Here is a 26,543-nt window from a genome sequence, read left to right as displayed (position 1 = left end):
CCCAACCCAACCCCAACCCAACCCCAACCCCAACCCCAACCCCAACCCCAACCCCAACCCCAACCCCAACCCCAACCCCATTATTTTGTTTTAAAAGATTATTAATATTGAATCATTATGATGATCATCGGCAGAATAGTCAAATCTTCAAGGAGAGCATTGAAACTCAATATAATTTCCTCTTTTAGCGAGAATAAATAGAAAAAAGAAGAGGGACCTTCAGATGCGCTGATATAGAGATAGGAGAGGTTAGCCTCATGGAGGACACATATGAAAAAGTGAAAATGCAAGGCTTGGAAGATCGGTCAATCACAGGCATAGACAACTTCCAAAGAGACATCCTCACTCAGAATAAATTGACCTCCTCAATCCCAAAATATAGCCAAAGATAGCATCACTCAGCACAACGATGGGCCTATAGGTCAATAACAACAACTACCTAGCCGAGATAAACTTGGGAAAGATAAAGGTGAAAAAAGAAAATGAAGTGTTTCTATCAGAAGTAGACCATACAACATTCCCTAGTACTATGACATTGTGTTCGATTATGAGAAGGAAATGAGTTTGGTTGGCAAGAAGATCGATGGAGGAAAGCCAAAAGAAGAAGCATAGAAAGGGTAAAGTGGAGAAATGAACATATCAACAAGAAAAGCATTCTAATAAAAGAGTGAGCAATAGTTGATGAAATAAGTCTTCGGCGTGCAGATGAATTACGTCCTGAATAGCAGAGTAGTATGGAAGCAAATGTGATCGCCCTCGCCATCACCTTCTTCATCACCAGTCCAATCGTAGGGACTTTGTTCTAATACCAAACCTGCTTGGAATCTATCACTGAGATCGAATAGTAAAGAATGAAGCATGTCAACAAGCTGAAAAGGGAATCCCTCATCAATGCCATCATCAACAATCCTGATATGAACATCCAATCATGAACCAGCCATTTCCTTGCTTACATCTCTATATGCACGATCATTATAGTTTGTTGATCTATCCTGTTATCTTAACGTCCTTCTTCACCAGATCAGTCAGCCATCCTTCGCACTTGCTCTTGCTTCGGACCACTTTCGCCCTCAGCCATTGCAATCTCTCAGCCTATTGCTGCCGCTTCACTTCAATCTATTGGATTTGCTGCCTGTAGGTTAGAATTTGCTCCTGCATAGTGGCAATGTTCGCCTCGTAGCCACCGAACTGGCCCACCAGCACTTGGTATGCCTTTTTGGACGATTTCAACTACAATGGCACGGTCAATCTTCTTGATGTCAGGAAGTTAATGATTTCCTCCAGTTCGGCAATGGCGACGTTGGCTTCTCCCTCCACGACTGTCTTTCCCTTGAAGCCATCACTCTAGAATACTAGTCCTTTGCCGGCTGACGTGATTTCGTATTTGATTCCCTTGTAGAAGTAGAGAAGCTATGTAGTGGACAGTTTACTTCGTTCAGATTGTAGAGGAGCTGCTGTCTGAACTACCTGTTCTATATGATGGTTGAAAGCTCGAGTTCTTCTCTCTCCTGAACTACCCTCGATTTAAATGTCCCACTCGTTCGATCCTTTCCACTCTTCAAAGGTTTTGTATTTCTTGGCTCCCCTGTATTTCTATTCGTTGGAGGGGTCTTTGGAGACTTCCAGAAACTAATCCCCATTTTAAATGAAGTAGGTGAGTGCGTCGAGGCCGTTTTCTGTCTGGTTTTGCTGGTTGACGTTGTTATAGTGGTTGAGATAGTTGAGATGCTCGGTTTTTGGCATAGCTGGACGAATTTGGTGATCTGCTGAGGGCCCTTATTGATGAGGAATTCGATCAGCTGCTAAATGGTAAGTTTTTGCTCCTGCTCGTTGTCCACTCCCAGCATCACTTTTTCCTTGGCTAGGGCGTTGGTCTGCTGGAAGATGGTGTTTTGGTTGAAATCTATCTTCCTCTTCAGGGTGGCCAGCTGGTTGTCCAATCCTTCAATCGATTTGCTGACTGCGGGTCTAAATGATACTTGATTACAGGTCGAAGCGCAAGGATTGCTCTATAAATTTGGCCACGCTCAGCAAGTTAAGCGTATTGCTTTCCATGTACTTCTTGAGCGTTGCCCATTCCTTCATCGTCTTGTTGCTGTATCCGAAAATCATATTCTTTTCTCCCAAATTAGTCTTTGAGAGCAGTTCGACAGTCTCAGCCACGTCATTATAGTTGAAATCTAAGCATCACTCTCACCTTACTTTGCTAGTTGCTCACGAGATAGCTGTGCACTGCGGGGTAGTTGATGGCCCATTCGCGATCCTTCAGCAGTGTCTTAATCTTCTCCTCGGCAGCCTTGAGGTAGTTGTACCAATCCTTGCGAAGTTTCTTCCTATCCTCCAGCCAGGCTTAGTTACGGTGGTTGTACTTATTATCTTGTGGCAATCGACCAGCAATGATAAATTCGACATGCTAATTATTATTCAATTAAATGATAGTCTTTGCGTGGATTGGCTGGAATAGAATAAATTGAATCATTGTTTGAAACGCTTCTTCGGGTAGTCGAAGATTATGGCTTCTGTTAAGTGCTCGAATGTTTGCTTATAAAGGCCTAGGGCAAAAGCCGAATCGAATATACTTTTCTGACATGCTCCCTTAGAAGTCCGGGCTGCTTTGTTGGCTATCAATCTAATTCGCTTGTCTTTCCACTCAGGGTCAAGGATGGTAACCTCTCTGCTGGTAATTTTCAAGCAGTCGGCTAAGTTTTTGCGGTAGAGGGAGACGGGCTAGAGGAAATGGAGGCTTGCGTATTCATTGTAGATGACCAAGTCTTGACTGCAAATATCTGATGAAAGGTCATGGCTGCAATCTGCTCCAAAGTGTAGTTGATCCTGAAATCACCCAAATCGGGAATGCAGTCTTAAGACCAATAAATTGTTGTGTTGGTTTGGGCTTTGATCTGATGAGGATTTTAGTGACGATTGATTTTTCTTCTTGTTCTTTTTCTTTTCGAGGCTTATCGAGGTTGATTCTTGTGATTGCCAGCCGTTTGCATAATAGTATTGATCGACTATTTCATCTTCTTCGTTTGGATAAGTTTGGAAAGGTTTGTAATGGATCTGCTTCTTGTAGACTCTAGCCCTGATTGTCTACAATGGGTCTTCGTCCATTATTCTCTCTCTCTTTCGAGAAAGTTGCTGTTCCTTGTTGTAAAGCTCCCTTCCCTCCTTTTCTGGTAGCTGCTAGCCATCGGAAAGGTAGTAGCTACTCTGGTATTGCTATCGTAAGGGTTTTAAGTGAAGAGTTAGAAAGTTTTTGGTGGGCCTTCCATTATATCTTGTAGAAGGGGTCTTAGCTGTAGTCTTCGATGGATTCCTCATCTTCAACTTTTGGTGGGATGGCAGGGCAAGATTTGTTCAAGCTGGTCTGAGTGATGTCATTGTTGTTTGCCTTTTCCTGCTTGGAACTGAATGAGGAAGTGAGGGAGTTGCTGGCATCAGTGTTCCCTTCGGCGGGGTGCTTTGGTTTGGAAAAAGTTCTTGAGATGGGCAAGTTTTGAGGAAGCTCATTGGCGCACCTTTGAAATATTTATAGTAATATGGTGATGACTCCAAATTTAAGAAGAGTATATGCTATGAAAATAGCTAGTAATAATAGCCTCAATACAATACTCCACTATGCATTTCCAAATATTCTCTTAGTTTTCGTGGAGAGAATATTACCGATGGATTCTGATGGTCTCATTAATTTATACAATATAAAGGAGTTAATGTGAAAGAGCATAGTCTTTCCATCTTTATTCCTTCAATAGCCTATGTCTCTGTTCTTGATATTAGGAGGAGATCACATAAACTTCATAGGATCAATTTCGTTGGGAAGCTCTTCGATTTTGACTTGGAAGCCATTCTGCACATCCTTCAGCACTGCCTCGTCGTCGCCTCCCTCGCCCCTCAGGAAGTTGATGGCCAGTCCGCGAGTATTGAACCTGCCTGCCCTGCCCACCCTGTGCAAGTAGGTGTCCCTGTCAGGCGGGAAGTCGTAGTTGATCACCAGGTTCACCCTCTCGATGTCGATCCCCCGTCCGAAGAGATCAGTGGCGACCAGCAATCGCGAGCTGTTGGATTTGAACAGGTCGTAGTTCTTGATCCTTTCCTCCTGCTTGAGGGCAGAGTGGACGCAGATGGGATTGAAGAGCTTCAGTTGAGCAGGTCCGTGAGTCTCTTGCCCTGTCGACGCGGTTGGTGAAGATGATGACCTGGTTGAAGGCCAGCGTGTCCAGCAGCAGGATCAGTCGTTCGAACTTCTGCTCTTCGGGGACGCGCAGGTAGAACTGGGTGAGTCCGTGGAGGACCAGTTTGCCCTCATCCACCAGGATGATCTTGGGGTTTACCATCCACTTCTTGTAGTCCAGCTGTCTCTTCTCGCTGAGAGTGGCGCTGAACATCATCACCTGCTTCCTGAAGGGGGTCCTGTTCATCAGCTGCCGGATGATGTCTTGCATGTCCGAGTCCAGTACCTTGTCACACTAGTCAATCACGAAAAAGCTGCACTTGGTAATAAAATAATTACCTTTGCCATAGGCACCATCCCCTCAGGGTCAGGTCGAGCAGACGGCCAGGGGTGCCGATCACGATGTGGGGACAGGTGGAAGCGTTGCCAGCTCTTCGCAGTTGTCCATAACCGAAATCCCGCCGAAGTAGCAGCCGACTCGCAGGGCCGGCTGCCGAAAGTACTTGCCCAGCTTGAGGAACTCCTTGTTGATCTGGTGCGCCAGCTCCCGAGTATTCACCACGATGACCGCTTGTCCGGTCACGTACATTCCGGTCTCCTTGTCGACGACCAGGGAGTTGAGGATGGTGAGGACGAAGACCATGGTCTTGCCGGTTCCAGACTTGGACTGGCAGAGCAGGTCGCAGCCTTGTAGGGCGAAGGGAATGGCCTCCATCTGCACCTGGCTCGGTCGTTCAAACTTGATTTCCTTGATGGCTCGGCGAATCTCGTCCCTGAGGAAGAGGTCGTTCCAAGCGATGGAGTCGGCGTCGGGGGGGACTCTTGGCTTGACTTCTTCGTCGAAGCTCTCTGCGTGCTGGTTCATTGCTATTTATAATTGCCGATAGTTAATTTCGAACTGGTTTAACCAACCATATCAAACAATCATCGCATATATTATCACCCCTGTCCCCTCTGCCGAATATCGAATTATCACAAATGCACCCCCATGAGGTTCATCAAGGCCCAACTGTGCTTCTATTCTGCATTTTTGAACCACTTTTCACTTTGCCGCCTATTTTGGAAAAGCTTTGCCAGCTCGGCGTGGCTTTCGCTTGTGCTTTTCAGTTACTAATCATCATGTCTTCGATGTCACTGAACTTCTAGAGGATTTCCTTGAAAAATTCCTTTATTTTGATGTATTCGCTGCAACTTCCGCTCATTATTCTGCTGGTGGTTGGATCTACAAGCCTCAAAATTCCCTTACGCTCCTCTACATCGTCGAATAGCTTATGGTAATCGTCCTAGGAGACGAAACTGGGCCCGTCTTCGCGAAGCCATACGATCTATTTCTAGTTATTGAATGTTTCGGAGTACCAGACAAGCAAGTCAACGAAGGTTCTGGAGAGTTAGTTTTCGATGCATTTGGGGTGTTACTGGATGTAAGCAAGCACCATGACGAAAAGACAGTATGAGCCGATGCCTCCTCTATAGTTTTCGTTGAGATGCCTATACGACAGCAGATGCTTGAAGAGGATGACTATTTTTTGTGCAAAAGGGAACCTCTAAAGCCACTTCTTCATCAGGAGAGTAGACTCATAGCCTCCACTGCTGATGCCCTCCACGTTGATGGTGATATCAACCTTAACTATCATCTCTTTTTCAGTTTGTAGCTCGAAATGCTGGTAAGTATTATTGATCCTTTTGCTCCCTTGAGCTGCATGAATGGCACAGAAGTATCGATTTCCAACTTAAGCACTGGGACCTTGGCATTTGCATATAGTTCGCAACTCACTGCCCATTCCATACAGGAAATCAAGTAGCCGATATGCTTGAGAAGCTATCCGCAATCAGCACGGGTGGATATTTGGAATCCCACTACCAGGATGTCCACATCGGAGGCTGGAAGAGCGAGGCCAATCGCGTTAGAGCCAAACAGCACAGCGTTGGAGAAGGGATAGTTATTCTGGATGAGGATGCGGACTCTTTAAAAGGCCATCACTCTGGCTTCAAGCATCTTGTTAGTGGATGTGTTGATGATTTAGCTTATGTTTTCCAGTTGTCTTGTCATGAATTTATGGCAAATCTACGTCCTGAGTTCCTATAAAGCCTACTGTTCCCGCTTCACTTTTCTCTTCCTTCTCTTTCTAATCTTTTCCTACTTGATTTAATCTGAGATGAGATGATTGTTGGGCACTTCCTCGTGGTGGAATGTTTAGTCGAGATGTGATGTGCTTTCTGACTTAGAGATAGATTTTTAGTTTTAGTTCGTGGATTGATGATGCTATGAATGGCATTATTTTAATGACTCCTCATCTTTTTCAGGTTATGAAATGGCTACTGTTAGAATGCTATTGTCCTAGTAAGCAATTTCTTAGCCTTCATTCTTATTCGAAGGACTTGAGATAATTGATTCTGCACTGTGGCTCAACTGTTCGCTTTTTGTTGGAGATTGGATTGTAATTTTTGACTCATCGCTTTATAGAATTGGACTTGGGCTTTATTACATTGTTGTTCCTTATGCTTTATTCGAAGAGTTATCCTTTCTCCTCCTCGCCTTCCTCCTGTTTCTCTTTATCTTTGTCTCGTTCTACATCTGGAGGAACAATTTTTCAGCATTGATGGCATGCAGCTTGTCCTATTCAATCCTTATCTTTTCCAGCAATCTATTCAAATCCTTCTCTGGCCTTTCCAGAAACTAGCTCAGGGGTATCTCCAGAGCCTCCACAAGTGAAGATTTGTTATTTTTCATCAAAAAATCTCTCAATTCTTCAATTTCCACAAAGTTATTGCTTTTTTGGTAGTAGGTCTTGAGAATTTGCTTCTCCAGTTCGTTAGCAAGCGCATGCGAGAGCGGTCGGAAAGCCTTAGAACTGTACCAGAGTAAATTATCCTCACCGTCACAATTATATTCGAATAATTTAGAATGGGCAATTTCGTCAAGCCACTCCAACATCCCTCCCCTTACACTACTTCCTCGGTGAAGTAAAGCACGGCTCAGAGCACCAGCCGACCTTGCTTCCCCTTATTACTCTTTCGAAAAAATCATCGGGGGAGGTGGAAGGGATCTGTATGGCTTTTCCAGTTTCAAGATTGAATTCCATATTTGCGGCTCTGGCGGGCAGGCATCTACAAAAGCTGTTCAAGAAGTTGGTGTTCTTTATGGCGGTTGCCTTTTTCCTGTGGGTTGCATCGAGATGGCGAAACCTATGTTATCGGTAATTGATCAAGAAAATGATACAGAAGCCTTTCTCAACGATATGCTCCTGCATCATTTGATTGCCTGAAGTACCATGAAAGGACTTGATGTCGAACCGTAGAGGGAGAGGCCTTCCTGGTTGTTTTTCCGCGAACAGTACGGGCAGGGAAGAGGGGATGCGTGGGCATTTGGAGTAGAAAATATCGGCAAAGATGTTGAGATTGGCGAATAGGGGAGTGGCAGGGTGGGAAATGGGCTATTTTAGTTGTACGATTTCGCTGAACTTGCCTCCCTTCTTCATCGACGATATAAATTTAATTATGATTGGGTCAGGAAATGATGATAATAGTCTCCGAAAAGTTGAAACACCCTCCCGATCATAGAAATCAAATACGGACATGCATATATAATCAATTGTATTGATTATTTTTCCCGAGGGGAAATTGGGCAATTCGGTTATGAATGAATGTGAGTTATGGTAAGATACCAAAAAAATCAATTTTTTTTGTTTAATAACTTCTTAAGCTGATACTCTAGCCTTATTATCTCCTTCTTGGGTTTTAAAGCTTCGGATCGACTCTTCCAGCTCTTGAACTATTGCACAAGCTCAGCATATTCCTCTTTGGATTGGAAATCCCGTTGGCTACGGTGGTGGCCTCAGGAGTGATCTTTTTAGTGATTTATTCATTTATCTTTGCAGTATTCTTGTTTGTTTATTCCTTTAGCTTGTTTAGCTATGCCTTAAGCTCCTTCCCTAGTTTCTCCTGAACCTATAATCGTTCATCTTGTCCCTTAGCGATAGCCTGCTTCTTTGCAATGATCTTCTGCTTCAATGCCTATTTTTCCTCTCTCAACTGCACAATAGTAGGCTCTATCTTCTTCGCCTTTGTCTTGCTCTAGGCGATGGCTTACTTTGTCTTCACAATTCTTACTCATTTTGATTCAAGCTGTTCTTGGCTCTCTCATAGTTCCTGAAGCTCTCTGCGAACTTTTCCACTGATTGTCCGTAGGTTATTTTCAGTTCTTCGAGCTTTCTTTCTGCAGCTCTGGCGGTTTCTTTAAGTTCCTGCTCTTCACTCTTGAGTTGCTTATTCTGCATGGCGACACTGGCATGATTTTCTTGCACAAAAGGCTTCTCCTCCTTATGTTCTAGCAGCAGGTTCCTAGCCTTGAGAACATCCTGTTTATTTTTATTCTTGAGTGCAACTACTTCGACGAGTGCTTCATGGACAGCATCATTTTCGATGGCTGCGTTGAATCCCTCCACCTGTTTCTTCAATTCTTCGCAGCGGTAGAAGAGCTGTTTATTCTTGATTTGCAGATCGCGGATGGCCTGCTGGTCGAGGTGGCTTTGACCGTATATGTTGTCGATTTCCTGCGAGCTGGCTGCGATTTCAGCGTTGGCTTAGGCCGATGCGCGCATGTAGGTTTATATTTGCTTGACGAGGGCATGGTTGCTTTACTTGAGGAGGAATGATTGGTGGTTGATGTCTGTGATTTCCTCATGGGTATTGATGGAGATGGTCTAGATCAGCTTCCTTATGTCTTGAGTTCGCAAAGCATGATGTCTTCTCAACTGTTGATTCTCGACAGTAGATCCTGCGAGAGTCTGCTGAGCTGCTGCATTTCTGTTGGATTTGTTCTCTTTGGCTTTTCAAGTGTTCGTTTTACTGTTTGATGGCGTTGACCAGTGGCATTATGTACTGGATTCCAGCTCGATGTTGTCTTCTGGGGATTCTGGGATATCCGAGTGCATGGAGCGCTCGTGGGAATCTTTGTAAAAGTGGGGATACAGTGGGAGGGGGATTCTGAGTGCTGGGAGTAGGGGTGGGTGGGCCCTGTCCTGAGTTGCCGCCTGTGTTGGAGACTGTCTCTGCTTTCATGTTGCGTGAGTTTTTGGAGTATTCGGTCATCGTTTAAACTCGGAAAATAACTTAATATTAAATTATATGATCAAGGGTATGCAACCTCTCATCATATGTTTGTTAGTTAAAAGAATGAAAGATAAAGATAATCATTCAAACATCATCAAATTATCCTTCCTTAAACCCCCGAAACAATCCTATCGTTTTATTCAATTAATTCTTCCGATTCTCTCCAAACCGGCAAATAATATCTTTCCATCCCTGTGATATTCTCATTTCTGTAAGTTCCTGCATTTATGAGGTAGTTTCAGTTGCTAGTAGTAGTCATATCATATATTTGAATTCGATGGAAAAATCAATGGTGCAGGAGCTCAGCATCCTCACCCATTCCACCATCTTCTCCAGCAGGCCCTCCTTCCTGCTGCCCACGGACCCAGAACGCCTCTAGCTTAGAAAGTATCCTCGCGTAACAAAGATCACGCATTCAAAACTTGCCAGGCTATCGGAAAGAGGATCTCTCCAACAAGCTCAACTTCGTCGTTGTCTTCCAGACCATTGAGATCTAGCGCCTCTCACAATAGATCGAAACACTGCGAATAATGGCCAAGGACGCAGAGAGACAGCGCCTTAACTTCGAAAATTACTAAGTGCAGATCAGGGAACTGACCGAACGATGCCACGCGTATGAAATGCATCGGGAAGGAGTTGAGGAGTAATTGGAACGCATGAAAGAGTTTTGCGAGAGGTTGATGGCGCAAGTGGAGGAACAACGGAAGGGCAGAGAGGATGGCCTTAGGGAAAAATATCAAGCAGAAAGAACTAGGAACGACCAACTGCAGGTTTAAATTGAAAGGTGGCGCAACAGGTATACCAGTCTGGAGGCATCACGCACCAAGGAGCTCTAGCAGGTAAGACAGGAGTTTTAGAGCCGCAGACGCAGCCAGATCAGCAGGGAAACTCGAGAACTCGCCATCAAGCACTAAAACGAGGTTGCTCTGCTGAGCGGCGACCTCCGCAAGGCCAGGGAGGAGCTGCAGTTGCGCACCAGCTAGCTGTGCCGGTTGGAGGAAGTGGTCGGCAAGTTCCAGATCAGGGAGAGGAAATGAGGGAGGTCGAGGATAAGATGTACGAATATTAGAACAGGTTCGTCCTCCTCTCTCAGGAAAACTACCGCCTCAATTACTGCTCAGGAAACGCAGCGATGACATCGACCGGCTGAGACGCTCGGAAAAGGATCTAAAGACAAGAGCATAAGGGAGTGTGGGGATGGAGGAAGAGAGAAGAAGATTGCAGGAGGAATTGCACACCCAAAGATCGTCATACGAGTAGCTGCAAAGGCACTACCAATCTGCAGTATAAAGCAACGAACATTTGGCTCTGGAATGCCAAAAGGGCAAAGCTACGAAAAATTGATTGATGAACTAGAAGCTGAGCTGCAGAGGCTCAACGGCATCGTCAGGGAACGGATTGGGGAAAACTAGCAGCTAAAAAATATGCAGAAGGTTTGGAGAGCAGACTAGCTGCATCAAGCACAGTCACGCAGAAATAGTTCGCAGCCTATGAGGAAAGGGCAATAGCCTCCACTCGCTAGCAGGAACGACTCACCGCCCAACTCAAGCATAGATTGGCTGAAAATTAGCACTTAAAATCAGGTGTGCAGAATTGGAAAAACTGAGCATTAGCAATGATGCCCTCAGGCAGGAGAATGATGCATTAAGGGGACAGCTTGGCCAGTTCAACAACAAGGTGGAAGAGTACAAGCGAAAGATCAAATTGCAGGAAGAAAACTTGCTGCTGATGGAGGATATATAGAAGAGACTGCAGGGCGAGAGCAAATGAAACGATAAATGGCTTTGGATCGGGATCGACTCAATGCCACCATTAGAGAGCTTTCTCTGAAGGTGGAGACAGCAAACCAAAAGGCCAAGCAGCTCAATAGTCACTCTAGCATGTAGCGGCAGTGGAAAATTACTTGCAGAGTACAGGCAACGGCTTGCTTGGATGACTCAAGACTGGATAGAGTAAACAACGAGATCGCACAACGGGTGGCAGAGCTGCACGCCCTGCGCGAAAACTATCGCTCTATGGGCACCAGCAAGGCCAATACCAAGGCATCGAGCAGCGCCTGGTCCAAAACCTGGCCCAGATGGAGCACCTAGTGCTTGAACTGGACAGCAACCGCAGGGAAACGACCGACTGCAGAACGACAACATGGGCTAAGGTGAGCCTCAGGGGACTGCAGGGACAAGTCATCACCCTGGCCGACGAGCGCGAGGACAGCAACAGGATCATCAACTCACAGGCCATGGAACTGCAGGAACTCAAGCAGAAAATGGAATACTTCAGCAGCTAGGCCAGGGTAAGGCAGCAGCTGGAACAGCAGGTGCAGGAACAGCAGAAGAAAATGGAAAACTACAGGGTCATGTATGCGCAGATGGAGGAAAGACTAGCCAAAGAAACAGCACAGAGCGAAGCCATGGTTTACGAGCTAATGCAAGCCAGGTCGCAGCCAAGAGTGACCAAGGAACTATCATAAGAACTCGTCAACGTGAGAAGACAAGCAGACGAGCAAAGGAACGTCATTTCCCTTCTATACCAAAGAATCGAAACGATTCAGCATATCCTGCAGCAATAAAGCAAGCATATTCGCAACAGACACAGCAAATATCAGTCTTAAGAGATAGGCTGGGCGAGTTATCAATGAAGACAACTGTATTGATGAAGCATACCAGCTGTTCAACATTTGAAGAAAAAATTGTCTCTCTCAGGGAGGAAAATTTCAAATTGGAAAGCTAAAAGGGACTAGCAGGAGTGTAGTATTGCGAATCCATGAAAGTTGTTCAGTAAATTAACTAACACAGAACCACCAGAAGTAATTTCCACGTTCCTCAACAATCCAATGTCAAAACTCTTCAATCGCCTTCAGAGTCTCCGCTCAGGACGTAGCAAGCATGGGGAATAAAGTGGATATGTTTTTACCTTCAAAGAAGTGCATCGCCAGCAGAGCTTAGAGCTGCAGGACAAGATACACGAACGCACATAAACTGAATAAAACGAAGCACATTCGCCTAAGATTCCGGTTCAATGGCTAGCAGCTTCATCAATACCCTCATCACCAAGGACTCAGCTGCCGCTTCGAGCACAACCGTCAATAAAACGAAAATTCTGCCTTCGGCAGCAACATAAACTCCAAGCTGCGATACAACCACCAAAACGGTTACTAAATGCGCTACCAGCGTGAAGACTTCTTGCCAATAGAGCGATAGATCTAGAACGTCCCTGCGCAGATAAACAGAGCCATTTCTCCAGTGCACCAGCGTGGAGGTTACTTCGAGAGCGCCGGCATCAAACGCGTCACTTCCTACACCCACTTCGCGCCCACCCTCGTGCAGTGTCCAGGGTCATCACCGTCGTACCAATCTTGGTAGTGTAGAGACTCTTCACCAGTCCTGCGAGTCCCCGTCCCCAACCAATCCCCAAATATAGTCAATTCTACGAACGAATCCTACTCCCAGCTGGGCCGACGCATCAGGATCACCGCTGATCCAGCCCGCCTCCTCCTCTATCGACAGCAATGATATTTGCTTTTAGTTTTAGTTTTATTAATGAGACATGGCACGCCTTGCACTATCCGCCTCCTAACCGCTCTTCCCAACAACGGAGTCATCCTCTACCAGCTATAAATCCACGCTCAAGGGCAAAAACACTAGGTGGCGCTTAGGTATTCCGCTCTCAGGGCGGTCGCCAATCTGCTTCCCCGGGTAGTTTATCATTAACGTAGACGGAAGTCAAGTTTCCAGAGCCTAAGCACCTCGCCAGTCTGCTCAGCCAGCTCACCGGAGACACTAATTTTTGCCAGGAGCGCCAGCGTTAACTGACTCGCTACTTCTCATCAATCAGCAGCTCTCCCGGACTCGAATAGAGCGCCGGTTTCGCCCTGCTGCTCGAGGAGGCAGGCCGCAGAAGCCATCCCGACGGGAGTGGAAAATAACTAAGCGAGATCCCTTAGCCTCCAGCTGCTCCCAAGCTAGTGGGGAAAAAGTTGGCAGCCAAGATAATCGAGGATGAATGGTGTTGAAATCACCCAATGATCCCATAAACAAACACCCTCAAAATATGGCAATTTTTCATAATTTGCATGCATTTTGAACGATATTCCCTTGCAAGCATGTAGCTATACAAGAATGTGTCATATGTTATAATAATAAGTATAATCATGAACAAATAGAATTAGCGCAGCACTCAAAGCCATCAATCCTAGGGCCTCTCCAGCTCAGACTAGTCACGCCAGAGCACCCTCATCTTCAGCAACTCCAAAGAGGATTAGCTCTTCAATTCCTCTCTTTAGTTCATCGTCGGCTAGGTCAGCAAGTCCATCGATAGGTCGGCGCTCCTCAGCAAATCTATCGAACTTTGGAAAAGAAAAGGCAATCGCTGGAACTGGACATTAGCTAGATAAATAAAAGGCTCAACTAGTCTGGCGCTCCCTCCATAGACAGCCTGCTTCTTGGTCTCCCAAAGGAATAAGATCTCTCAAAGGAATAAGAAGAGCGCATCAATCAATAACGCAAATAGGAAGAGCGGCTGTAAAAGGAAAGGCTGCTGAACTCTATTGACCAGCTGAAGGAACTTTACTATGAACGTAGGAGAAGGTGTGATAAGCTGAGAATGGAGAATGAGGAACTGAAGGCAAAGTTGGGTCATGCTAGTGTGAATCATTCGGAAGAAGTCGACTCAGCTTCAGCAGCTCCTTTGAGCAAAAGTTAGACTGAGGCTACTTTGTTGGTTCTCTGCAAGGAATACAAAGAGAAGTATCACAAATACAAGAACCAGTGCAAACTGTACAAGGATAAAGTAGAAAAGCTTAGATCCATTGGCAAATGATTATCACATCATCCATATTATTCGCAAATTATATATAACTTATGACAATATCACTTGAATGATTCCTGTCTGAGTGCAAGTTAGAGGTAAGGTTTTATGCAAAAATAATAATTTTGCATATTCGTTTCTTTCATACTCTCTAACAATTATGTAGAAATTGCTCCATACGTCCTGTGCTGTTTGTTAGCCTTTGATTTTACCAGTTGTTTGAATTCGTTAAAGAAATATTCGGTTGGATTGAGCATGGGTGTTTGAGGCGGCAAGAATATGGTCTTCACTTGAGTTAGCTTTTCCATCCTACGTAGGGCCTTCTTGCAGTGGAAGAAACTGGTCTCAACGATGAGATATTTATTATGGTGAGGCCGGCGTAGAGTCATTTGCTTGGCGATAGCCATAACAGTCTATATATACAATATCAGATACCTTAAAGAAATTACACTCTTCGAAGATGTTTGAATGCAGTTCATAGTGAATGATGCCGTGGATAGATATCCCCACCAATATCTGCAGATTTCTTCCCCATTTATCGCTCACATCCTCTTCCTTGGGAGTGATTTTGACTCTTCGTGAGCCTCTTCCGCACTGGTAGTTGACAAGGTGTCGCGTTTCATCAGTGGGCAGCTGCTCAGCGTGAAGTTGTTGCAGAAACTGAATTAACCGATAAAGCAAATCTCAGCTTTCTTGTCGTCAGTCAGCTATAGATAACGCTTAGAGTAGGCGTAGCGGTTTTTTATGGTTTAGCCACTACTAGGAGTGCGCTGGAGACTGGGGATCATGCGTGGAAGGACGTGACTAAGCCTCATTATGTATTGCACCATCTTCCTAGAATTGGCATTTTGACTCCTTTGCTGAACTGGTGCAAGTGGTCAACTTTATTCATCTCACTCATTATCTCATTTTCAGTAAGGGGTCCTCTTCGCTTGATCAGTTCTTGAAGAAACTCCACCCGTTGCTGATGAGAGTCTATTGATCGCATTTTTAGTTGACTGTAGTGGCTAATCTTTACTGTGCTCTAATTTGCTATTCTGTGAGTGAAATTGGGATCGTTGGTATACTAAACATAGAGAGCTTGGATTTCACACATAGATAGGTTGAAACTTTACCCTATAGAGCTGATAGTTGTCTTTTACTTTGCTGGAAGGTCTATGTTTTTGGTATAGGAATCGAAGGCTGCCTTGAGAAGAGCCAAGGTTTATCGATTTATTGTGCCACTCTTGTTGATTATGAACTCTTTGGCTTGCTTCCTGGCGACAATTTGGTTGATTTTATCCATAATCTTTCCCCTAGTTTCAGGTCTTATGGTAAGCAGTTCTTAATGATCGTTGTATATTTAGTTAAGATCCTATCCATCAACTGCTTCAATAAGAGTTCTACAGCTTCGCTTAAAGAATACGATCAGCAATTCTTGATTTCATATGTAACCGAATTATCCAATTGTAAAAGATATAATAACGGTTCAATCAAAATGAAAAGTAAATATTCAATCAGTTGTGAAACGGAAAGGTGAGGATGAATGTGATGTAAATATCATCTTTAAATTAGTTGAATATGTCATTTACTAAAAAACACATTAAAAGATGATTATTGTCATTCACAATTACGATTATTCTTATTTCTCTCATTTCTCATCCAAAGCCTTCTCTGACTAACCCAAATCCCCTAATTTTCATTTAGGTTTGATATCTTTGGAGTAGTGATTATGATTCCTGTCAGAATGATAATATTAATCATATGAAAGCAGACCGAACCACGCTCTAAAACTAGGCGGCATCCAAGATACAAGGTCTCATCAGAGGAGTCCTTACCCGGTCGCGAGTGAGAAGGATAATCAAAGATTTTTTCAAGAGGAAGATGATCATAAGATAGTTGCTGGAGACCGAAGAAAATTATATCAGGGATCTCAGCATAGTGATTTCTGACTATCAGACCCCTCTGCTAAACAAAAAGATCATCAGCAAGGAAGAAGCTCATACAATCTTCATGAACATCGACCAGATCCGCCGACTAAACGAGCTCTTCTTCGTGACTATCTTCGAAGAGGCCAAGGATTACTGGCATTACAAGGTGATTTTCGAGAAGGTGGAGAAAGAGGTGCACTTCTTCAAGATGTACTTTGAATATTTGAACAACTATACCACCAGTTCCACATTGATCGATACCCTCACCGAGAGAAAGAGCTTTGCCCATTTCATGGATGAGGCTCGGTTGAATCCGACCCATAAGCTGCTCACCCTTAAAGACTATCTCATCAAGCCAGTCCAAAGATTGCCCAAATATGTCTTGATTATGAAGTAGATTAAAAAAAGAACGCCTACCGACCATCCCGATTACGCCAATATTTGCAGGGTTTTGAAGCTGTTCGAGGAGGTCAACCAAAGCAACAATTAGAAATTGAATAGAGTGGTCAACAATTATAAAATTACAGAAATCGAGAAGAAACTGCTATTACCACATGTTATTTCTGAGCCTGGAGTGGAGTTTATCCTCGAGTAGCCTGTAACCGTCATCTCCAATGATGTTCAGATCATCGAAGCTACGCTATATTTGCTCAATACTGAACTCATCATCGCTAGAAAGGCTAATGATGGCAAGGAGAAGTTCTTGCTTTCAGTCCCCTTTAAGAACGGTGGAGGCAATATCATGACCAATGAGGAGCATTTCTTCTATAAGAATACTTTTACTGTACAAAACGGTGAAGGGGATAGCTGTACTTTCCTTTGCAATGGAGAAGAATAGCGTGATACCCTCATCCAAAAGATATTCAACCAGCTTATGAAGGCAGAACAAAGACTCTATAAAAACTATCAGCGTTGTGCAACGTTAAAAATAAGTAAGGAGTGTAATTTTTAAAGAAAATGACTAGGCTTGACCTCTTGCCATAAGTGGAAATACTCGGCACTGACGAAAGAAACGACAATATGTTCAAATACACTGTCTACATTGTGGAGATACGCATAAAAGCAATAAAGCAAAAGATATTCCTGAGATATAGTAGCTATTAGAACTGCAAGAAGACCTTTCCAAACAGTACGGTTTAGTAATGAAAAACCAACTTTTGAAAACAACTTGGGTTACAAACCATAAACCGAGAAGAATCGAATAACGAAAAATGGCAATTCAAAGTTTTGAAAGAAATCCTGTCTAAGCAAGAAATCATAGAGCATGGCTAGGACATATTAATCAGACTTGGCCTTCCTTCGACTTCTATAAACTGCCATAATATTACAAATAATCTGAGGATATGCTGAAGAAAAGTGCAATGCTGCGGTCGACCAGCGACAACGATGAAGAAGTCAATGACAACTCTATCTTAATAAAATTTCCAAAAGAGCATCGATATTCGGAGCCATGCACGAACTGGACAACCAGGAGCATTAAAAATCATCAATAAAAAACAGATAAAGGTCAAGGAGAATATCGATCAAGATATTCTAAAAGCGAATGAGCTTCATTTGGGCCATTTTACCAGGTATACCAAATCATGCATCCCAAAAATCCAAACGCATAGCCTTTAATCATCGATATCCTGATCCCTGGATTGAAAATTAGAAAGGTTTCGTGAAGCAGAGAGTCTATATGGAACAATAGGATAGGGTTTTAACCTTGATTGAACAGCTAGCCAAGCAGCTTTGCTTGAAATATTACAAAGATTTCAGATTATTGCTGGAAAGAGAGTATGCAGGAAGATTTTTAGATGATGATTAATGCTTACTCAAGGTGATAGAGTAAATGAAATGTGGAAAGTATCGGATGATCTTCAAAAAATGATATACGTAGCTCCAGACATCTAGGAATACGAGCTTAGGAATGACCGAATAAGGCTAAAGATCATTGCCAGCCAAGTCATCTACGATTGCACGAAGGATAAATACTTACTGGACTATCAGAAGATCCTAAAATTATCTATTTTGATAGGTATTTCTCAGATTTTTCGGACTAAGAGGACAAGGAAGATGATTAGGTTCAAAGGATGCTGATTGAAGGAAATTTCGCAATAAAAACAAGAGATATGATCAGCAATACATTTACATCCTTCTACGATGCAACAACTACATGGATTTAGGATTACAATAACACTTTTCCACTCCTTTTGCAAAAATTAAAAATGATCAGCCGGACCAATTCCCAAGTCTTCAGAACATCAGGCATTTATGACTCATAAAAATAATACAATACTACCCAAATAGGGCAATTATCTTTGGTCTCCATCATAATGTAGATGAAGAATAACATCTTCTTTGGGTCGGTTTCCTTCTTGGTGCAGATAAGTCATTGGTTCCGTAAATATTTGCAAAAATTCGGAAATTAGGAGTAGGATAGTTACGACAACCGTAATTGTTGGTTGATAATAAAATACGACTCGATGCATCTCTACTCTATCTCTTTGACTACCTGTATTTTCTCTTTTACGTATGACTAGCTGTATAAGATCCAACCATATCCTTCATCAATTTTGTTGCATCTGAGATAGAGAGAGATTGATTTCATAAAATTGAAATCAACTAATTCCTATAGCATTCGTTAGTTGTTGCTTTACTATAAGAATTATAACGATATTGTTAAGAAGATGGACGAGGATGAGCATTTGAAGAATCTATGATCGAATTGGTAAATAGCAAAATAGAGAGTCTCACTTTAGAAATACGATGCTGTAATGATATGTTTTCTATTGTTGATTGATATTTATAAGGGATAATGCGAATGAATTTATTTTATTTCAAGCAGCCTTTTATCACCACTTCAAAAAAGATTAAATTAATTTGCCATCCCCAAACAATAAAATACACCAGATATATACCACAGATATCGATATCTCTTCATCGATACTTTAGTTGTTGTGTTGAAATCTCGAATATATAGCAGCCTGCCCATTAGCTCCAATAATATCATTAATTATGTATCCCACCAACCAAAATAATTACGGCCTTCAAGGAAATATCCCCACCTCCAACAGCAATCCCACCAAACCTCCCCAAACCTTAAGTCCTTTCCAGCAAGGCCAATTGGAAACCAAGCTTTTCTGAGTCCCCAGGCAGGATCATTCGCCGGCACAAGAAACGTCTACGCGTCCACAATCCACGCTTCAACTTCTTCTTCCAACCTAACCAATCCAAGATCAGGCTTTGGAAGCTTGATTCCATGGCTAGGACCATCAAAGACGATAGCGACCCCATATAGCCGAGGCCGCAATAGACCCCTTCCTCCTTCCATTCAACTGCCAACAGCAATTTTTCCTTTAAAAACAACAACGATAAGGGAAAACTCGCCTCTTCAGTTATCTTTCAAAAAAATTACGATTAGGATATCAACCGTTTCCCAGGATTCAATGTCAACCAAGCCAATAATCCACAGGTCGGAACCAGCAAATTAGATGCATTATATGCCAAGAAACAAACCACGTAAGTCCCGGCTGAAGATAATGGAAGTGAGAGTGCACAGGATCGGAGGAAAAGATAAATAAATGCAATAAAACAAGAATTGGAAGTTCTCAATAAAAGGATGGAGAACACAGTAACCAAGAAAGGAGAAGGAGAATCGAAACCGTATTTTCAACTTCCGACCAGAAAAACTCCAGCCACCAATAACACATCTCCAACATTGAACTTCTCATAAACCTCCAAAGCGTCGAGCTCTACAAGCGGATCATCATAGTCAGCTGAAAATTCTGCAGCTAAAGCCTTCTTCGATCGATTTGCCAAAGGAGGGGATTCAACTTCATCCTCATCAACTCAAAATACAGTCATTAACCAACTCAAAATTGAACAAAAATCCCCTCCACCGCCACCACCTCCGCAAGTAATCGTTAATAACCCCGTTAAAGCATAAACTGGAGGCATGTTCAAGAAGAAAAATCCATATCTTAATGACTAATCCGCAAAGACCTCAGACCATGCTCCAAAGACCTTCATGCTGTCGCCTAAAGGAGCAAATCTCACCCAAGGATTCAAGGCAGAGCCAATCGTAGTCAAATAGATCAAGCATTAGATCAAAGCTGCTGAGATCATCGAGCCAATCGCACCCAAAAAGGCATGAAACGGACTTCATCAAACTAAAAGCTAAACTAGGGACCAAAAAGTTCAAAAAGTCTGATTTTGCCATTGGAAAGAAGATGGGAAAAGGTCAGTTCGGATAGGTGATGCTGGTGATCCACAAGGATACAGGTTTCCTTTGCGGAATGAAGGTAATGTCCAAGAAGCAAATCCGCGAATAAAAATACGTGAACCAAGTTGCAAGATAGCTCAGCATCCAGTTCTATCTAAACCATAGAAACGTGGCTCCTCTATACGGCTACTTCTAAGATGAGGAAAATGTTTATCTTCTGATTGAATATTGCACAGGAGGACAGCTGCTTCAGTTGCTTAGGAAGGCTCACAGAATGGATGAAGCTGATGCCAGTCCGATCATTAGAGAAATTTGCGAAGGACTTGACTACATCCACAAGGAAGAGATCATCCACCGCGATATCAAGCCATAAAACATCCTCTTCAACTTCGTAATACTGTTTTTATTAAGAATACAGTCAAGATTTGCGATTTTGGATGGGCTGTGCATTGCGGATCAGGATGAGGAAGACAGTTTCAGGCTCTCCTCTCTACTACTCTCCTGAGATCGTTCAGGAGACAGAATATGACGAAAAGGTGGACATTTGGGCGATCGGAATGATGACATACGAATGCCTTATCGGCAAAATCCCCTTCAAAATATACTCAGAGCTAGACCTTAACCGTATCGTACAATCATTTTTCTACTCAGGTTGAAGACGAGGTGAAGTTCCCCGAGTACATTGATGTTTCGGACGATGCCAAGAGTTTCATTTTGGGTATTATGCAAAAAAATCCTGACGATAGAATGGTGATGAAGGACATCTTCAAGCATTCTTTCATCAGGAAGTACCAAGCTGAGCGCAAGGTGGCACCAGAGATCATCTAAGAATTCAGACGTGTGCTTAATTGATTCGCGAAATTGTATTTATTAATCATCCATCATCAACAAATAAAATTAAAAATGAAATAACGCATAAAGGTTTCCTCGTACCCATCGATCCCTATCCATTATTTCCTCTATATTCTCATCTACCATGTCAAAGCATAACTTTTCGCTTGATGTTGATTCTACCGTTGAAGATAGACTTTTCGATTAAAATCCGCCTAATCCTCAGTTGATGATGTAATAATTATAATTAAAATCTCACAAGCTCGTAATGGATAACCGCGACAACTGCTGCCTAAAGCTCAACTTGTAAGACAATCCTTATACAGCTTCGGAAACATCCGCACCCTCCGCTGTCCTCCCGATTTCAAATTGGAATAACTATCAGATTATTGCACATTCGGAGAAGTGTTCTACTCTGGAAAGGAAATCTACGCCAAGGTGAGAACTCTCAAGAGACCCTTCTCTGAGCTCAATTCGAAGCTCATCGCTTCCTGAAAATGATCTGCGCATACTTTGATATATGAATATGTCGAAATCTACTTGGATTTGAATTGGGGAATAAAATTCAATTAAGAGTGGCATGATCGAGTGGGAAAAGGTGTTTCCTTGCGATGTGAGGAGAGAGATGAATAGTTTGCTCACTTATATTTTGAAAGTAACTTATATCTCTTATAACCAATGATTTAAATAAGAAAGCTATAAATACCATCATTAGAATTCGAGAAAAAATAATCATGTAGGAAGTTTTTATTGATAATATGATCCAGGTGATTCATGCCGACCACCTTCAAAGCACAAAACGTAGCATTAATGCAAATAAAACCAAAAATTGCTAACGTCATGATTAATCTTGAAAAAGATTATGAAATTAATCACTCATTCGCAAGTATTCATACTCAGAAGGAAAGAAATCAATCATTTGCTATATTTTCTATACCAAATCACGCTTTAGTTATTTAATCTGACCAATACGTTTAGAAAATCCATCAAATCATCCATTCTACAAATAGATATACACTTTCCCCATTAGAGACGGGATCAATACCATTTCATCCCTCTCCACCAGTTACATCATTTTATTCTGTTCGTCTTTGCTTTATTACGTTGGTAATAATAATAAGCAAGCCGATTCAAAGTAAGTAAGATAATGAATGATAATATACTAAACAGAAAAAAAGGACACAATCATATATCTAGGAATACGAGCATAAAAAACAGTTACTGCCTTTTATCAAACCCAGATACATCAAGGAGGAAATGTTTGACGCCAACCCATATGCCAGCAAATCGACCAATCGATCCCATTCAACTAATAAATACTCATCAAACGCCAGAATGGTTAAATGCGAAACAGAACCGGTTGAGGAATAACAAACACACTAAAGATAAAACACAGAAAACCCTGACCTGAGCAGAGTGAGATATAAGATTAAAGATTTTTATAAGAACATGATGTAAGGAAGAATAAGATTGGAGAATGCTGTGAAGGAAGAGGAAGTGGGAGAGGAGGGATAGTATGGCGAGTAGAAAAAAATACATTTTTCATTTGTAAAGCGAAGAATGAAAAAGAAGCATTTTCAAAGCCAAAAGAAGTAAGAAGTGCATATCCCCATTCAATAATAAAGCATCATCAACGAAAAATTGCTATACACTCCTGTCCTTCTCAATCGTAACTTCACTCACAAGGATGATCCTCCCGTCCACCAGCCTCAGAGTGAGCCGAGAGGGAGAATAAAACATCAATAGATTAAAAAATACAAGAATAATCAAGAGTAAGGCAGAAAAAGTAATCGAGAAGTCAATAGAAAGCTTTTGAATAGAAAGTGGAGAAAGATAGGAAACGCTATCCTTTTTATCATTTATCTTAAGAGATACAACAAGAAATTCCAAACAAGAAGAAAGAGATTTATCTAAAAAACAGGACCTTAAAATATACAATCCAAATTAATCGAACTTAAATTATATTTTTCCCAAAAATGCCTCGCCTTCTACGAAGCAGTATGCCTCAAATTTTAGCATCTTTACCAGATATCATAGAAAGACAATCCATAAGTACGAAGTAAGAAGATATCAACAATAACAAACCTGATGGGGATTTCGATTGATTGCATAGCTAAAGGGGTGGATGACTGAAAGGAGGACAAGCTTGATAGAGATTATCTACAGTATATGCAACATGGCAGTTTAGCTGTCTATGGTAGTTCCATACCCCCTAAGAACTCGATATCAGCTGCATTTCCCATGAGATCGGCTACATCTCAGCCGACCGCTATCTGTAGCAATCCTACATCATCGGTCTGGTCTTCATCAAGATCATAATCTACAACATCCTGCTGAAGCCCTAATCCATCAACTTCACCATTAGTCCCCTCATCGACAAGACCAAACTCTACTTCAATATGAAGCTTTTAGCGAATATTCTCTACGAGATAATGATTGCTCTCCAAGACAACTATCTTGAGCTGGCAGACGATAAGTTCAAGATCGGAAACTGGCGAAATCTTACATATAAATTCGACATTCACGCATCATAGTCAATGACGGTGAAGAAGGGTCTTTACCAGAAAAATGAGCTCATTTCTGGCCTCATCGGTCACAGCTACATCAAGTAAACCTATCAAATAGAGTAAATGAGGAAGGAATCCAAGATCATGGAGGAGCTTGTCCTCAAGATCCACCTACTCATCAAGGAACATCATAGAAGGCTTAGTCTCAATTGCATGTGATCACATCATTTTTTCAATATTCTGATCTTTCATTCATGACTTACCCCACCTTATTGTATATTCATTGTCCATTTAATTTTTACTGAAGTTTATAACGATTTCCTAAGAAATCCATTACGAAATTTAAAAAACGAATCAAATCAGTTACCTTATAATATTTCTATTAATGATAAGAAAATGCGCACAGCAAGTCATCAAAGCAGCCATCTCTCCACTTACTCCTCTGAGTGGAGCTGCTTATCCCTCCTTCCACCTCTTCAGCCAACAAAAAAACTGTTTTAACTTTAAGAGCTACCAAAATGAGAAGAGCCTATATCGAAGGCTTACACCTTTATTTCCACTGGATCCCACTCTCAAGATTCTGATCCCTTTGAGGTAAGTGTTTATGGATATAGATTTATCAAAACTATGGAAGAGGATCATGCAATAGCCGTGTGCATGGATTCAAAGGAGAAGAAAGAGTGTATTTCTTCGTGGTTGGCGGCTTGATACTGGCTCTGAACGTGGTGATAAGGCTATCCATGAGCCACGAAACCCGTTTCCGGTCATACGAGAAGAAAAATTGATGAAACCTTCAATCCCATTATCATTCTTAAACCATTGGTAAAATTATAAACTCTTTAACGAATGAAAATAAACTATCGGAAACAAAAATAACGGAGAAGATTAGATCTATTTTGAAAATCGTATCTTTGGAGGAAAATGGAGTGTATATTGTCTTTCACTTTCAGAAGGCATTTATTTTTATTGTTTGATCATATATAAGGGAATAGTATAATCATTATTCTTCAAAGCATTGTAAATAAGGTTTGATTTTGATAATGCCGAATAAATGTATTAAATAAAGTTATAATTATAATGAGCAGGAACGATGCCTTAGATGACGAGTCTAAAATCCAAAGCATTCTTCTCTAGCTTAACAAGGCCGGTCTTTCCTATCTCAAAGTGCGTAAAGCCTTTCCACTTAGTTGACTTCCCGCAGGCCATAAGTTATTTCAAAAAAGCAGAAAAGATAATAGCTGAGGAATTGATGATCAACCAGGATAATTTAAAAGTGAATCAATTAGCAGCGGTCACGTATAACAACATAGCTTGCTACTACAAGAAGTAATAGATGATTGATAAAGGACAAAGAAGCCAAAAGTTGCTTTAAATTACCTCAAGAAAAGTCTATAGATTGAGATATACAAATTGAACAATTGGATATCTATCGGAAGCACCCATCTCAATATCTGTGCCATATATTCATACCTAAAAAAGTTAGTCATCGGTTATATAGGCACTAGGAGGCACTAGGACATGTAGATTTAGCATTGCAATTACTGTAAAAACACAAGTTTTAACCAGCGAATCCACAGAAGAGGGAAAAGCTACTGGAACATTAAGATGCTTTGCTATTATAATAAAGCTATCGAGGAAGAACACTTGAAATAGTAAACCAAAAGCCTTTAATCCTATAAGATAACGAAAGAGCTTGCAAAATGTACGGTGCAAAGAATCTCGGCATAATGTTAAGCTGTGATGAAGCAATCACCCGAATGTAGGCATAATTTGCAGTCGAAAGCAACGTCTCATGAACATTATCATAAAGAAACGAGAATAGTAATAGTCAGGACATTACGATTTCATGCGTCGAAATAAGAACAGATCAAAGAAAAGCAACCTAAATCTCAGAGATTTTAGCACTGCTCAACTGGTTCGAGAGGGAAGAGGCATTCGTCTTAGAGGATCGCATCAACAAGCAACAAATAAAGCTTGGCTGAGCTTTATCTGAGCAAAAACTCATCAAAGCACTCCAATAACCGTCGGTAGCACTATCGAAATAAGACGAAGCTACCTAGCCAACTAATTACTGACGTGCATAATGAATCAATGATTACATTTTGCTTATATTAATAATGAATCCCAACAAAAAACCGTAGACTCCTTAGGAAAAAGCATAGATGAAACTTCCCTATCCCGCCAAAAAATGCCAAAGAAGTATCTGAAACTCTACTTTTAGCATGAAATTGCAACCAGGAAAGGAATACCTTTATTGTGCATGCGGACTGACGAATAATCCTCCCTTTTGCGATAATTCTCACATCGGCACCCATTTAAACCCATTCCCTTCGTCGCTAAGAATCAGGTTTACTCGTCGATTTGCCTATGCAGGAGGGCAAAGGACGCCTCTCTTCCTATTGCGACGGCACCCATACGCAAATATAGTTTTGATCAGATAGCAACCATGGATCAGTTATATCATACAAACCATCATCTACTATCTTCCGAGTTGTTTGAATCATTTATAATATTTTGACATTATGAAGATAATTACCGTCTCTCTCCTACTATTTTCCCTCCTCATCGCACAGACTCACCACAAGATGCCAACTCCTACAGTGGAAAGGTCAACTTCGAAGGAGATTTCGATTCCCTCAACCACATCGATCCAAACAGCCAGAAAAACAAAGATTTTCCAATATCGATGAAGGCGATGCCAAGGAAGACGAGGAGGAGGATTACGCATAGGAGGAAAAGGATATGCTGTAGTTTTCATAGCACATGGCTGACTTCCTGCCAGACGAGACATTCATTTTCAAATTAACTCCCAGCCAAGCTGAAGAATTTTTCCTATGGCCTGGCGCCGACGTCGAGTCCATCCGTGGCATGTTCCACTCCTAAGTGGTCGATGACAGCGTGGACGGTTATGTAAACTGGCTCTCTACGATAACGGCATGCTGATTCGCAACTACAAGCAGCAACGCTGGGCATCTTCAACATCCCCCACAACCTCAAGGATCACC

General features: G+C 42.1%; 2 protein-coding genes across 2 annotated transcripts; both read right to left on the bottom strand.

Moving 5' to 3' along the window:
* Positions 1-3,784: 3,784 nt before the first annotated feature.
* LOC116245037 (ATP-dependent RNA helicase SUB2-like) lies at positions 3,785-4,528 on the bottom strand. The gene is made up of 3 exons (XM_050075477.1): positions 4,511-4,528; positions 4,167-4,466; positions 3,785-4,096 (listed from the first exon to the last, which is right to left on the bottom strand). The coding sequence occupies exons 1-3, from the start codon at positions 4,526-4,528 to the stop codon at positions 3,785-3,787; spliced, it is 630 nt and encodes a 209-aa protein (XP_049931434.1).
* A 40-nt stretch (positions 4,529-4,568) lies between these two features.
* LOC116245036 (uncharacterized) lies at positions 4,569-5,036 on the bottom strand. Its single transcript, XM_031616782.1, has one exon. It carries the CDS (start codon positions 5,034-5,036, stop codon positions 4,569-4,571), a length of 468 nt encoding a protein of 155 aa, XP_031472642.1.
* Between the last annotated feature and the right edge of the window lie 21,507 nt (positions 5,037-26,543).

Source organism: Nymphaea colorata, unplaced genomic scaffold, assembly GCF_008831285.2.
Source record: "Nymphaea colorata isolate Beijing-Zhang1983 unplaced genomic scaffold, ASM883128v2 scaffold0465, whole genome shotgun sequence".
NCBI classification, from domain to species: Eukaryota; Viridiplantae; Streptophyta; class Magnoliopsida; order Nymphaeales; family Nymphaeaceae; genus Nymphaea; species Nymphaea colorata.
This window is presented reverse-complemented; position numbering and strand designations above follow the sequence as displayed.

Coding starts and splice junctions, on each gene's coding strand:
- LOC116245037 (XM_050075477.1), bottom strand. Junction 4,097..4,166: donor TCACCAACCGCGTCGACAGG/GCAAGAGACTCA, acceptor GCCCTCAAGCAG/GAGGAAAGGATCAAGAACTA.
- LOC116245036 (XM_031616782.1), bottom strand. CDS start 5,036: ATGAACCAGCACGCAGAGAGCTTCGACGAAGAAGTCAAGCCAAGAGTC.